Below are 15,267 nucleotides of genomic sequence, written 5' to 3'. Positions count from 1 at the left end.
AATTTTAGCTACAAAAAATATTGGTAGCTTATAATATAAATTGCTACCAAAATACTTAGTAATACTTTTTGGTGTTATTTGATTAGATTTTGCAACTAGACTATTGTGCTAACAAAATTTAGTAGCAAAATATAGTTAATTGCTACTAAAAATATTTGGTAGCAAAAATCTTGGTAGCTAAAAGTTTGTTTTCTTGTAGTGAAAGCCCAAAGACTTATATACATTGAAATATATTTATACTGATAGTTAAAAGGAAAGAGAAATCAATAAATAAATATATGATATTTTTCATTAAAACTTGATCATCTAGTGCTTTTGTTAGATTAGAGTGGTGCATATTGTTTTGAAAAATTTAGCAAGCAAAATGGAGAACAAAAGTTATATAACGTTATAAATTAATTTGAAAATTTTACAGTCAGTGCAAGCTTAAGGTGAGTCAGTTGAAAGTAACATGTAAAAAGATTTTTAACTCATTTTAAGGAGCTCCTAATTGAAGTATTACACTCTAATACAATTTGTAAAATTAAAAATAGTGTCCTAATTTAGTGAAATGTAATTATTTAAATAAGGAGTAATGATATATGCACTCAAATTATGCACATATAAACATTTCACACAATAACGTGACAATTTAGCATAATTAATCATATTTATCAAAGTTAAAACTTATTACATTAAAATATAATCTCTCTTCACTGGATGTAATATTTAAGTGTGTATTTTGAATGCACGTATTCTTACTCCTAAAGAAATCACAATCAGCTAACACTTTGAATAATGATCTTACGTACATAACCCTCAAGTCAAGGCATACCAACTCCTAATAAACATCTATTCCCACTAATACATTTACATTTATTTAGTTGACTTTCAAGTGGGAATACATTTACATCTATTCCCACTAATACATTTACATTATTCAATTAAAGAATAATTAATATAATTTGCAAGTTGTTGAAATTAATTAAGGGCTAGCATAGGACAAGGGGACAAGTATCTCAGTATTCTTTTATATATATATATACATTAAAAAAAATTAATGTAATCTTTTACATTTATGCTAGGTTTTTTCATCTAACTTTTTTTTTTACATAATATTTATATTTTACATCTTATAGATTTATAATTATAGTATTACAGTCATAGTAATTTTTTTTATATTGTATATTTAGTATAATAATTTAAATGACTTTTTAAAAATCTTCGTAAATTAATTATTTTCTCGTATATAAGGTGATTTATCTATGCATATCCATATCTAAGATGGATTTCAACACATCTTTAGCAAGCCTATAATGACAAAAACAAGTTTAAAGAAATAATGCATAGATCCTATTATATGCAACAACCAATGCTTATATCATTTTGAAATAATTTAATTATCTGATTGAAGATTTATGAGAAAGCTGATATTTCAATAAAACTTATTATTTGTATTAGTTATTTATTTTTTGATATAGTTTATATTATCTAATATTTTATTTTGAAACTCTTGATTTTTAAGATTAGGTTCAATTATTTTATTAATCTTTATAAATTTTCTTTTTAATATTCTTATAAGATAATAGATCTTATATTGAATAAGAGATTCAATTATTATGACAAAGACAAAAGAGATAGGGAAAGAAAAAGTAACTGAATTAAATTTCTCTGATGTATTTACTATAATAAAACAATAATAGAAAAAAAAATATTAAACAAAAAATTAAGAGAAGAAAATAAAGTCTACTGGGACCAAATTACCAGCCTTAAGCTTCAAGGGGTTGCTTCTTCAGCCACGTAACATTCCACCTATAGTCAATCAAGTAACTATGTCTACCAAACACATCCATCTTTTTATTAATATAAGTTGTTGAAGAAAAAATGGTTTAGTATAATAGTAAATTTGATGGGACCTATGATGCAGAGGACTCCATCGATCGGCTTGGACTTGAGGACCCTACTATGTGAAACACTACTATTTGGAATTTGATTTGAAGATAAGATACTTTTTTTTAAAAGACAAAAAATAAGCGTCCATATGCTACACATCTTATCATTTCACAAAAAGGTCTATAAGTAATGAATTTTATCCACACTTTAATAAAATAATAGATGATAGTTTTTTGTAAATTGAAGAATTTAAATATTATTATTAATTTATTAAAAGAATAAAAAATACTTTTAATTATTGACAAAAAAATATATAGGTGAGGGTAAAAGGGTTTGTGAAAAATATAAATTTGACTAAAAAAAATTTTAAGGTACTATTTTGGTATATACAATAGAACAAAAGGTATTATTTTGATATTTATGAAAATTTGAAAGTATAAGTCCCAATTTTTGGAAGAGGATTTATACAAAAAAAAAAAATTCCTCCCTTTCCTCTGTCTTAGCAAATTTCAAGTTCCAAAGAAAACCAAGTTATTCTTTCGTCTGGATGGTTGTCACCTTAGTTTATACCAATCTAAGCCTTAATAAACCATAATAATTTAATTATGGATTAAAATTTAAATAACGAGTATCCTCCAAAATTTGATAGAACAATTTGATAAATAGTCATTGTTAGGATTAATTAACCAAAATTAGTTACTAAAAATATTACTATATATAATATTTGAGTGTATGTTTTAAATACAGATATCATTATTCTTAAATAAATCACAACTAGCTAACATTTTGAAAAACAATTTTACTACGTAACCCTCAAGCCAAGGCATACCAACTCGTAATAAACATATTTTCCCACTAATACATTTACATTTATTTAGTTGACTTTCCATCATTTAAAGAATAATTAATATAATTTGCAAGTTGTTGAAATTAATTAAGGGCCAGCATAGGACTACGGGAAAAATATCTCAGTATTCATTTTATATATATAAAAAATTAATGTAATCTTTGATATAATGTTTTACATTTATGCCTAGGTTTTTTCATCTAACTTTTTTTTTGTTACATAATATTTATTTTTTATATTTATAGTATTACAGTCATAATAATTTTTTTATATTGTATATTTAATATAATTATTTAAAAAATTTGCCCCTCAAAAGCCGCATTTTCTATTCATTTATTGTACCAATTCTCCGAGCACACTTTCTAGGAAGAAAATTAGCTGACAAACACTACATAATAAATAGATGAGGAAGAAAAAAAATAACAAGTTGACAATAACAAGTAACTAAGCAAAGTCAAATTTAATTTTTGAAGTCATGCATGCTAGAAATATGTCCATAACTTTCTTGGATGAAGAAAAAAAATAACAAGTTGACAATAATATTGTTCTCTAGAAAGGATAACACGAGCAAGTCGATATTAAAATATTAAACGAAACAAATTAAATAGTCTTAAACAACTAAAGACTTAGTCAAAGTATTCATTCTTTAATTGTTTCTGAGAACACTACTAGAAATATAGGTTTTTTCTTCGGTTTTTATACTGAGCATATAAAAAAACTAAAGTAAAAACTTTTTCAAACTCTCTTACTTCGCTTTTGAAACTGACACTTTAAAAAAATTACATACTACTTCGCTTTTTTAAAAAATCGAAGTTAAAAATTCAAAGTGAAAATGGTCATGTTTGGTTGCACATGCCCGTGACTTATGTTTATAAATAATAAAGATGTGAAAAAATGGCCAAGACAAACGTGTCCCTAAAATTGAGGAAAATTCGATCAAATTCTATTGAAAAAGAGGGAAAATGGTGATTTCATAAACTTTAAGGGAGGTAAATGCAAATAAATGCAGAGTTGAATTGGACCGTAGTAGAAGGACCCGCGAGACATTTCGGATCTGTTCGTTTTACAAGGTTTTTTTGTTGTACTAATTTCGAGTTTTCGACAACGTTTCACGGATTCATTTCCACCTCCTTCCACTTATTTTTTCTTATTTACCCAAAAAAAAAAAAATACAAAATCAAAATTCTACCTTATTACAGTACGACTCTTCGCACCAGATCACGCATTCTCTCCTTGTTTCTTTCTGGTATAATCAAAAAATTTCTCTTCGATAGATTGGACAGTAAATCGAAGGCTGGAGCTTAATCACAACCAGTTATGGTAAACCCTTTCAACTCTTTTTCCGTTTGGTTCTTGAAAAAATTACCGGAGAATGCATTTAATGAAACCAATGCTTTTGTTTTGTTTTTAATTTTGGTCACTGCATGATCGCGTTTGTAAATTGATCTTATTTCTACCAATTATTGCTTGTTTGGTTTTGTTCTTGTCAATGGTGATGGTAATGGTAATTGAATGTTGTAATAGTTCGTTAGCTGTTTGGTGATATTCAAGTAGAGTGTTTGATATCATGAAATGTGATGAAGAAATAGGGAAGCATTGGGTTGATTTTGTGGGGTTCATAGTGGTCTGTGATTAGAATATTGAAGATTTGGTTGTGAAAATAAGGTATCGATCGGAGCTTTATAGCATATATTATTGCAAGAGTAGTTAGTTTTCTAATGATTAACTGATGGTTTAATCTGGTTGCCTTTTTGTGATTTTGAACAAGATCCTTCCCCCCTTTTATTTTTGTCATTTCTTTTAAACTCAGTCACGGGCACCGGTTGATATACACTGCAAATTTCATGTATAAGTGAGTTACATATATAATGCTCATTTATATTGCACTTGCACATACGCAGTTCCTAAACTACCCTCAAGAGATCTTAGCTTGATTTTCTTCTTTATGGCTGTGCTGATCGAATTAAGTACTCTTATGGCATGTAATTTGCCCTTTTACCTTTGTGATATAATTAGTGATATTTACATTCATATTCATGTATATTTTATTCATTTTGATCAAACAGGTTGAAACAAGAGACCGGCGTAAATTTCTTGTCTTGGTATATCAGAGTTTGGGTTTGGTTTTTGGCGACTTGACCATTTCCCCACTTTATGTTTATAAAAGTACATTTGCTGGAAAGTTGCGCCATTACCAATCTGAAGATGTAGTGTTTGGTGCATTTTCTATGATATTTTGGACTCTTACCTTTCTTTCATTGTTCAAGTATGTTGTTTTTGTACTGAGTGCAGATGATAATGGTGAAGGTAAGATCTGACACTTTTTGGTTATGATGCTATAGACTTTTTTTTCTTCTCTATTCTTATTGGTAATTTTTTTGTGATTAAATTGCTTTGTTGCAGGAGGGATCATAGCATTGTACTCGCTTCTTTGCCAAAAAGCAAAATTCTGTTTGCTCCCTAATCTTCAAGCATCTGATGAAGAGCTTTCTAACCCAGGCTACTCAAACAGAAATGTATCTCCTTCTTTGTTAAGAAGAATTATTGAAAAGCATAAAGAAATAAAGAAGTGTTTACTTCTTTTAGTATTGTTGGGAGCTTGTATGGTGATCAGTATTGGTATCTTTGCACCTGCAATTTCTGGTAAGTGCACTTTCTTTATCTCTCAATCTATGAAAATAATATTTTTTTTAGAGGGATTAGCATTGAGTGATTTTGTGCATTTGATTTGTTGCAGTTCTTTCCTCTATTGAAGGACTGAAATTTCAAGCAAAGGATGTACATAATAGTGAGTTTCCCTTCATAATCGTATATGTGTGTAAATTTTGTGTTTTCCTTATTTCACTTTCAATACTGATTAATAAGAATATATAGTTGGTATTTTATTGCCTTTCATTGTTGGTACTAAGGTTATCTTCTAAATTTATTGTGATGTCCAAGTGACGTTAGTGAGAACCATAATATTGACAAACACAAGTCCCGTGTGCTTAATTTGGAACTGTATTGCTTTTCGTGAGGTTAGGACTAAGACTAAGTGGACAGTGGCCAGGGGCAGAGGTAGATCTGAGTTAAGATCAATCTAGTCTTTCACAGAATCAAGGTAGAAAAGTGAATAGATGGGTGAAGTCTGTAGAATGGTCTACCCACTGCCTTAATTGTACAAGCATTATTCTGTATCCCGAATGATTTTAAGCTACTGAATTTTTGTCAATTATGCAGATACTGTGGTCCTTATTGCCTGTGTTCTGTTAGTATTCCTTTTTTTCTTGCAACACCGAGGCTTTCACAAGGTGGCATTCTTGTTTACTCCCATTATAATCCTGTGGCTGCTGTCCATCACTGCTGTTGGAATCTACAATACTTTTAGATGGAATCCAAGAGTATACCAGGCTCTATCTCCATATTACGTTTACAATTTTTTTAGGGTTACAGGAAAAGATGGTTGGATCTCACTTGGAGGAATAATGTTATGTATTTCTGGTAAATATGAAATCTGGAATAGTTTTCCTGTTTCCATGTGGCCCTTTTTTTTAAGCCAATTCGTTCGCGTCACCTTTATTGGTCCTCTGCAGGAAGTGAGGCTATGTTTACAGACCTTGGCCATTTCTCTGCAACATCAATCAGGGTATGCATAACCAATGGCTGCAAAAGTGAAATTCCATTATTTTCTAATCATATGGACAAAATTTGATGAACCTGTGAAGAAAGGCTTAAACCAGTTGGGATTTCTATTTTTTTTTTAATATTATCACTTTTTGAACTTATAACTATTGGGGTTTTGTTTCAATCACAGTTGAAAATGTGGGAATTAGAAAGTCAACCTGAATTAGTTGGCAGATTAATTTTAATTTGACCTCTAGATGATGTATTCTGTTGATTAAAAAAAATGTGTATGTTCATCTAAATCAGGGCTAACATTAATTTGCAATCATGTCTTTTTAAGTTCCATTTTTGTGCCCTTTTATTTGTGAGGTCTTGAAGGCTGATTCTGATCATTTATATGAGTTTGCTGTCCAGAATTTATTCGGTCATGCAGTTTTGCTTTGACATCAAAGACTTTCACCATCACACCAAAGAGAATCTTATAATTTGCTTCTCTAGGTATTTTACATCTCATTCTAGGACTATGGCTCAAGCCTTAAGCTTAGCAGCAAACCGATTAATGAGCTATGCTTTCATTTTCCCTTTTTCTTACTTTTGATGGGGTAAAAGGAAAGTTGGGTATCTTACTTGGAAATTACACTGCTGGAGCCTAGAAGTGTGATCTTCGACTGGATCTGCACTTGGCCAGTTCCCACTTAGATAACTCCCTCTTAATCCCAAGCTTGAATATTGTATCCGCTTTAGCCTCAATACTTTTTTAAGATCTGGACCATTCTCTTAAATTAGAAGTTGGGACTGGTTTTTCATTGCTTTTCTTTTCCAGGTCTGTTTTGTGAGTCATATATTGCTGTGACTAAGGCCATGTTGGTATTTTACAGGTTGCATTTTCATGTGTTATATATCCATGTCTGGTACTTCAATACATGGGGCAAGCTGCATTTCTTTCCAAGAACTTATCCTCAGCACCTCTGAGCTTTTATGCTTCTATTCCTGGTAAGCATACAACCTGGCCAAACTTTCTGAGTAACAGCTCTAATTGAAAGACCGTAGATGATAATTAGATAGACTTGTGCAACTTGGATGGATAGTAAGTACTTGATAGATGATGTCACATACCTCGTTTTTTACATGATTATCTTTTGTTAGTGATTCCTTATTGATCGTTCTCTTTTCTTTTATTTCAATGTAAATATAAGTAAGATTGAGGGAGAGATTAGCACTGTCTTGCCCTTCAGTTTTCTGTCCTTGTGATCATGGAACAAAAACTTATTCTATATTTGTCTTTTGTGCATTAAGATATTTCCCCTAAAAGCATAATTATTTTGTTTACAGAATGTTCTTGCCATGTTTGTAGATCCCTTCTTTTGGCCAGTTTTTGCCGTGGCAACTCTGGCTGGGATTGTTGCTAGTCAGGCAGTTATCTCCACCACATTAATGATTATCAAAGAGTGCAATGCTTTTGGATGTTTCCCCCGTGTCAAGATTGTACACACAAGGAGATGGCTTCCTGGTCAAGTATACATTCCAGAGATAAACTGGATCCTCATGGTTCTCAGTCTATCAGTCACTCTCGGTTTTCGAAACACAAATCATATAGGAAATGCTTATGGTAAGTTTTTTTTTTCTTTTTCTCTACAACTAAATTGATTACTCTGAGGTGGTGTGCAGATTTAATAGCCTTGTTAATCTCTTTTGCACATATTTTGTTCCTGGACCGAGTTATTTGCCTATATCTTGTGTCATGTTGTCTGCTAAGTTACATAGAGATGCACATGCTTGAAGTGGGGGCTATCACTAAATAATGGTAGCATGAGTATACACAAGGGATATTAACCCATATGCAAATTATTGAAACATTTTGTACCTTCTTCCCATCCAAAATGTTAACAAAACTTGTATACATATGGTGATTTTTTCTGACATTTTCTGTTATTTTTATCTTTTCTTAAATTAGAGTGTTGCCATCTTAATTTCAGGCATAGCATACATGACAATGACAATGGTGACAACGTGTTTGACATCACTTGTCATTAACCTCGCATGGCAGAAGTCTGCTGTGGTTGCCCTTTTATTCAGTGTGCTATTCGGATCAGTTGAGATCATTTACTTCTCGTCTTCTTGTATGAGAATCCCTAAAGGTGGATGGACACCTCTACTGTTCTCTGTAATCTTCTTGGTCATTATGTATGTGTGGTATTATGGGTCGTGGAAGAAATATTCACAAGACCTTCATAACAAGCTTTCCATGAGGTGGATCCTCACACTAGGTCCTAGTCTTGGGATCATTAAAGTTCCTGGAATCGGTCTCATCTACACAGAACTAGCCACTGGAGTCCCAGAAACATTTACTCACTTCTTAACCACCTTACCAGCTTTTTACCAAGTGGTTGTATTCGTGTGTATTAAAACTGTTCCTGTATCTCATGTATCCCATAAAGAAAGGTATCTCATTGGTCGGATTGGTCCCAAATCCTACAGGTTGTACCGCTGCATTATTCGAAATGGTTATAAAGACATATGTAAAAATGAAGAAGAGTTCGAAAGTGAATTAGTGATGAGCATAGCAGAGTTCATCCAAATGGAGGCAGAGGGCTGTGGGGCAGTGGATGGCTCCGTGGATGGTCGGATGGCAGTTGTGCGTACATCTGAAAAGTTCGGTACAAGATTAGTGATATCAACGCCGTTGGGTCCTGGAGGAAGCAGCATCTCTAATCAAACATCGGTGATTTTGAGTGGCTACAAGTCTCCCACATTACAGAAATTACAGGCTAGTTATGAGCAAGAATATTCACCTCAGCTCACCTATAGGAGGGGGCGGCGATTCGAGTTGCTGAACACTAAGTACAAAGATCCTCGTGTCAAGGAAGAGCTTTTGGAACTCGTTGAAGCTAAGTGCGCTGGGGTAACATACGTTATAGGCCACTCGCATGTAAAGGCGCGGTCAAATTCATCATTTCTACACAAGTTTGCTATAAATATAGCCTACTCTTTCCTGAGAAAGAACTGCCGATCCCCTGCTGTGGCCTTAAATATTCCTCATATTTGTTTAATTGAGGTGGGTATGAACTACTGTGTCTAGACTCAATTGCAAATGGTTACTAGTTTCTTCGCAATTTTATAGCAGCAGCAATGCTAGAATGACCAGTTTCAGGTAGAGATCCTCTGTGCTCGAGCTCACCAATCACCCCCTGGCTTCAAGGACACTTGTTTATTTTGTGCCAGGAATCTTTGTTTGTCGTATAACTCTCAAATTTAGGTGTGATTCTCTCGCTTGGAAATGAAGTTTTGACCCTTTCTTCTCTCTTTGGGTTTTGTTTGTAGAAAAATAAAAGTTAATAAAAGTGCCAATTAAGTTGCAATACCTTATTTTCTGCCTATGTGTTACTAAGATTTAAAAACGTTGAAACATGTAGCTCAAATAGTCAAACAAGTAATTTGTTCCCACACATGTATAACAATTATTATAGTCTTTATTTCAAATATTATTGAGTTAAACAAGATACCTAATTTAAAAACAAAATATGTAATCAACATCAAAATTTAGACATAATAAGATAGAATATTATTGTAGAATCTTTACAACTTGGCAAACTGAAATGACAATTCTGAAGGAATACACCCAAGTAGTAATATTACCCAAAAAAAAAAATTGAATTTCTTTTTATTTCATTTGAGTAGTTATCTGCCCTAAATCAAGCGCTAAAATTAAGTCAAGGAAAGAAGAAAAAATCCCGTGAAAAAGAGGCTCCAAACACGAAAGGAGTTAAAAAAAGAAAAGATTCAATTTTTAAGTTTCAATCATTGCTTGTTTCAATAATGAAAAAATTAATAAAACCTAAAGTTTATATATTTATGTGTGTGTCTATATATAATATATTGGAAAGAAAAAAATTCTAAACCCAAATTACCCAATTGCAGAACAAGTGGGAAACGATATATCCTAGAATCCAAAGACCTCATTTTTTCAGCCAGAAAAATATAATTCCGCCAGCCACCACACCAACTCTCCCAGAATATCCATTATTTTCTCTCTTCCCAAACAGCTTTCTTTCTCTCTCTCGCTGTATGTATGGAGGAAGTTGCTTGACTAGGCCGTCAAACCAAGGGGGAACGCTCTCTCTCAGCTGCCATATTCTTAGTAACGGCCCATTTGATGCGAAGCATACTCGGAAGCTTCAAGAATCGGACCCTGAGGAGTCTCTGACGCGCTCCTAATCGAGCCCAGTATGTTGAGCTCGTCTTGCTCTCAGGCCCTTCTCCGCCGCCCTTTTCTTCCTCCCTCAACCCCAATTACTAGGGTTTCTAATCGACCCAGAGAGAGATTTCCAATTACCCGGAGCTTTCGGATCTCTGAACCCCATTTCAGTCCCTTAAAGAAGGTAATATTACTACGGAACTAATGTTTTTCAGTTTTAGTTTTTCTTCTCTATGATGTGTTTTCTGAGATAACTTTAAGGTCTTATTATTGTCAAGCTCAATTTGGTTCAGCGAAAATTCTTGTAAAGAAAGAGAAATAGAAAACCAATACTTCATGTTGTTTTTTATTCATATAACTAAGGGGTTTGTGTAAAATTCTATGGTAAGAGTGTTAATTATACAAATTGTAGGACTTGATTCTCATTTACCAAAGAAAGAAACAAAGAAACCCTTAGCAGTGAATATCGTTAGTTCTTATGTAAGTGGACTATGGGTTATTCCATAAAAAGAAGAAAGTGAGAAAAATTTCTGCTGCTTATTTTATTTATACATATGCTCTGCCCCTAAAAATGAATCTTTACGTATATATTGGCCTGCTTTGCAGGAGTGGAAAAGAATTTCATGTTTTAGACAAGAGGATTCTTCATCAGAAACCCAGAAATCTGCATACATTGACCACTCTTCGCCAGAGGAAGTCATTAAATCTGAAACCCAGAAGACGTCTGAATACATTGAACACTCTTGTGCACCTTTGGAACTCGTGAATTCTGACTGCAGTAATTCAAATGCAGTCAAAAGAGATTTGCCATTAAGTCTTTGGGAGGTAATAATGCAGTTTATGTTACAAGTTTAAATATTTGATTAATTCTTTTGGTGTCTTTAACCTTTTATATGTATGTAATGAGATTCTTTGTTATAAGAATGTAGATGTGATTTACGTTGTTAGTTTTACACTCTCAAAGCATGCCTTTTAGTGCTTCACATTGCAAGTGTTGCTGTTGTTTGTGTTAAAAATTGTATAATTGAAAGCCTCTCTGCAACTATTTTAGTTAAAGACAGTTCAGATCACTTATTTTAACATCTGATAGGAATTTCGAATGCTAATAGCATCAACCTAAATTAGAGTATCGAATTCAAAACAGTGACTGAGCTTCATATCTTAATAATTTATTGTTGTAAGTTGTAAACTAGGTTTGCACTGGTCATTTGGCAATAGGTATTATCATGCTGTAAAGACAAGATATAATGGTGCTCTTTTTCTATTTCTGGTAATGTTAGCAAAGTTACTAGTTCAGACAAGAAAATTGATTTGATTATGCAAGTATTATAGTAATAATAAAAGACTTTGATGATGTGAAATTGCTTTCACTTACTTGCTGTATTGCATTTTAGCTTGCAAATGCAGTTTTCAAATCAATAGAGAATCGATGGACTGTACCATGGACAGCAGAGACCATAATGCAGGCAAGTACTTTCCACGTTAACTATGTTTGACAAATCTTTTTGGTCTAAGGAAACTAGTAACTTAGATTTTTGTAATAAAGTGCCGTAAGCCTTAGAACCTTCAACAGAACAAGCTCTTGCTGCTTTCGATTTAAAGACTTCAAAGCTTTTAGAATAAATGAGAACAGATAACCTAGAACTTGGATATTGATCTGTTTCAGTAGCTACCGTTCATATCATATAGCTAAAAATCCTGGATTAAAACCTCCCAGAAAAAACTCAAGTATATAGTAAAGCCTTTTTATTTGAAGATAATGCCCATTATGAAACCATTTGACTGTTGGTGCAGGTTATGCTTCTTTGGGTTGCTGCATTCTGTTTTATAGGTTCTTCGGTGGCTCCAATAGCAACCCATATGGCTGGTTTGAGTAGGGAATCGCTAACGCTTCGAGGACAAGCCTTTTTCAGCCTGTTAACAGATGTAACTGAAGGACTTGCTGGAATAATGATTCTTCATCGCTGCCTGTCTCGGTTTCGTCCCCTCCCACCAGATTGGTTTAGATTTAGCTTCAAAGGAAACTGGTACATCGATGTTGCTTTGGGATGTCTTATGTTTCCCCTTGTCAACGGACTCTCACATTTCAATCTCAAACTCTTACCTCTTTTGCCATCCACACCCGTCACTCTGTCAAGTGTTGAGCAGTCAGTAATGGCATGCGATCGAGTAGCAATGGCACTGTATGCAATAGTAGTCTCAGTTTGTGCTCCTGTGTGGGAAGAGATTGTCTTTAGGGGCTTTCTTCTTCCTTCTTTGACCAAGTACATGCCAGTGTGGTGTGCAATTCTGGTTAGTTCAGTTGTCTTTGCCATGGCACATTTCAACGTACAGAAGATGCTTCCGCTTATTTTTCTTGGGGTTGTGATGGGTGCTGTCTTTGCACGGTCAAGAAATCTATTGCCGTCAATGCTCTTGCACAGCCTTTGGAATAGCTTCGTCTTTCTAGACTTAATGAAGTAAGCTGCTGAACATATTACTTGCCTAATAATTTGGTGATCAACAAGCCCATTTTCGAAAGAAAAAAGAGAGCATGTATTCAGGTCAATTCTGTGGCACAAACTGCACTCTGGCCCAAGTGTTATGAGCCCCTCTCAAGGCCAGCTGCGAGCTGTCTCAATAATGTTGAACCATAAATGTCCGAAGGAAGCAGTACATAACTCCACTTGCTGAATGCTCTAAAAGCTGAAGAAAAGCAGCATTTCATCAGAAGAATCAGTTGGCAGTGTTCATCTCTTTGATGAATTATAGCAAAGCATGTGAGAGAGACAGAGAGAAGGATAGAATAGTTTGTAAATGATTATTTTCCTATTGATCTTATCTTTGATTCCAGCATTACAAAGTTCTTGTAGTTCCACAAGCCTGGTTAATAATTTATTTATTTTTCTTTTCAACTCAGATTACCAGTACACAAGAGCATAGAAATAACTTAAAATGAGCAATAAAATTAGTGATGCATGATTTGTGTTTGCCACTGAAAAAAACTAAACAAACAGAGATAATATCAGATAAAACATTGCCCCCAAAAATAAGGTACATGATAGGAATTGCATTTTGATTATGACCATTGCCAGCAGAGAAATCCTAAAATAAATGTACATATATATATATATATATATAAAAAATACTAGTCCCTGGGTACTAGGCACGTACCCGTTACTTAAAAAATTATTTTTTTATTAATTTTTGTCAGTTATTATATTTTAACATTTTTGTGAAAGATTATTTTATTTTTATTTGTTTAAACTATTTTAATTCAATTTTTGAAAATGAAATTATAACAAATAAAATAAGTAATTGTCAAAATAAATAATTCAATTTGTACACTTTTTTACATGTATTATTATTGTTGATTTTATTTATTTATCCATTTATTGTTATTATTACTATTACTATTACTATTACTATTACTGCATTGCTTATGCTAATTAAGAAATATATTTTACAAAATGTATATACCTCAGTGTATAAAGAAATAAAATGCAAGCATTGTATAATAGATTAGTAATTTATTTTATTAGTTTATTGTAATTTAAAATTCATACGTATATATAAAAATTATAATAAACAAATTTAAACCTAGAATATACTGGATAATAAGTGTGGTTTGTTTAATAATATATATTGTTAATAATTGAGGTTGTAGATTAAAAATTTGATAATGAAAAAGGTGATAAGTAGTATCTGATCGTAAAGTATGATTTCCTTCTAGTTTATTAAGAAAATAATAAGTGTTTATTATATAGTAAATTAACATGTGAAAAAGTTGATAAAAGAAAAAAAGGAAAAAGATAAACAAAGAAGAACCTTATTAACAAAATATATAATTGAATAGAAAGAAGGAAAAAATACAACACAAATCGTTGAGAAATATCATTAATTAAAAAATAATTTAAATATTTATTTAAGAAAGTTAATATTAAATGCATACACAATCCTAAAAAGTATAATGAATTGTGTATATTCTTTATATAATAATTTATAATTTTTAAATTCATATAATAATATTTATATAAATGTATTATTATTTTATATAATGGAGATAATAAAAATAAAGTATGACAAACATGTGGCATATGTATAATAAATAAAAAATTAGAATTTAAAAAATATAAACATGTAAATCTCTATTTAAAAATAAAATAGTAAACACTTAAAAGTGAAAGAAAAAAACACATTAAATAGAAATGCAAAATCACTATTTAAAAAAATAGAAACTAAAAAAGACAAAAGGACAAAATAAGATAAGAAATCTTTCTATAAATAAAGAACATTTTTAAACTATAATTATCTACACTTCTATATATTACTATAGATATGTAAATGAAATAACAGATGAGAAGCTTGTGTAACTAATGAAAGTTTAAAAAAAAAAAAGGTTATAAATAAAAATGAAGAGAAAATGTCAGAAGTGGGATTTGAACCCACGCCCTCTTTCGAAGACCAGAACTTGAGTCTGGCGCCTTAGACCACTCGGCCATCCTGACTTGATGTTGTTATGTTTGATAAGCTTTTATTAGATCATAGTATGTCTTAGTTTTTTAAGATATCTTTTATTATTTTTTTTAGAAAATAATAAGATATTGTCAGATTCATTCTTAATTTTGCAATCATTATACAAAAAAAAATTATTATATTTTTATTTTAAAAATTTTAGTATTAATTTTAGAACTCCTTACTTTATTTAAAAATTAATGACTTCAAAAAATATTAAATTGCAAGTAATTTATTCCTTTATTCTAAATAACAT

At 31.8% G+C, this 15,267-nt stretch overlaps 2 protein-coding genes and 1 non-coding gene across 3 annotated transcripts; 2 read left to right on the top strand and 1 right to left on the bottom strand.

Moving 5' to 3' along the window:
- Positions 1–3,673: 3,673 nt before the first annotated feature.
- LOC133778528 (potassium transporter 3) lies at positions 3,674–9,688 on the top strand. The gene is made up of 9 exons (XM_062218486.1): positions 3,674–4,039; positions 4,786–5,026; positions 5,123–5,362; positions 5,457–5,507; positions 5,939–6,199; positions 6,292–6,344; positions 7,201–7,315; positions 7,677–7,931; positions 8,299–9,688. The coding sequence occupies exons 1-9, from the start codon at positions 4,037–4,039 to the stop codon at positions 9,399–9,401; spliced, it is 2,322 nt and encodes a 773-aa protein (XP_062074470.1). The 5' UTR covers positions 3,674–4,036; the 3' UTR covers positions 9,402–9,688.
- Positions 9,689–10,209: 521 nt separating this feature from the next.
- LOC133778527 (uncharacterized) lies at positions 10,210–13,411 on the top strand. Its single transcript, XM_062218485.1, has 4 exons — positions 10,210–10,701; positions 11,124–11,342; positions 11,912–11,983; positions 12,312–13,411. Exons 1-4 carry the CDS (start codon positions 10,549–10,551, stop codon positions 12,978–12,980), a joined length of 1,113 nt encoding a protein of 370 aa, XP_062074469.1. The 5' UTR covers positions 10,210–10,548; the 3' UTR covers positions 12,981–13,411.
- A 1,509-nt stretch (positions 13,412–14,920) lies between these two features.
- On the bottom strand, positions 14,921–15,004 carry TRNAL-CAA (transfer RNA leucine (anticodon CAA)). The gene has a single exon. It is a non-coding gene; the product is annotated as a tRNA-Leu (tRNA).
- Between the last annotated feature and the right edge of the window lie 263 nt (positions 15,005–15,267).

This window comes from Humulus lupulus, chromosome 5 (assembly GCF_963169125.1).
Source record: "Humulus lupulus chromosome 5, drHumLupu1.1, whole genome shotgun sequence".
In the NCBI taxonomy this organism is placed as follows: Eukaryota; Viridiplantae; Streptophyta; class Magnoliopsida; order Rosales; family Cannabaceae; genus Humulus; species Humulus lupulus.
This window is presented reverse-complemented; position numbering and strand designations above follow the sequence as displayed.

What these genes read in the sequence shown, in the direction of transcription:
- LOC133778528 (XM_062218486.1), top strand. An exon ending in AATAATGTTATGTATTTCTG is followed by an intron (nt 6,200 to 6,291) that starts GTAAATATGAAA and finishes GGTCCTCTGCAG; the next exon opens with GAAGTGAGGCTATGTTTACA. An exon ending in TCTCTGCAACATCAATCAGG is followed by an intron (nt 6,345 to 7,200) that starts GTATGCATAACC and finishes GGTATTTTACAG; the next exon opens with GTTGCATTTTCATGTGTTAT.
- LOC133778527 (XM_062218485.1), top strand. Translation starts at nt 10,549, where the DNA reads ATGTTGAGCTCGTCTTGCTCTCAGGCCCTTCTCCGCCGCCCTTTTCTT. An exon ending in ATTTCAGTCCCTTAAAGAAG is followed by an intron (nt 10,702 to 11,123) that starts GTAATATTACTA and finishes CCTGCTTTGCAG; the next exon opens with GAGTGGAAAAGAATTTCATG. An exon ending in TGCCATTAAGTCTTTGGGAG is followed by an intron (nt 11,343 to 11,911) that starts GTAATAATGCAG and finishes ATTGCATTTTAG; the next exon opens with CTTGCAAATGCAGTTTTCAA.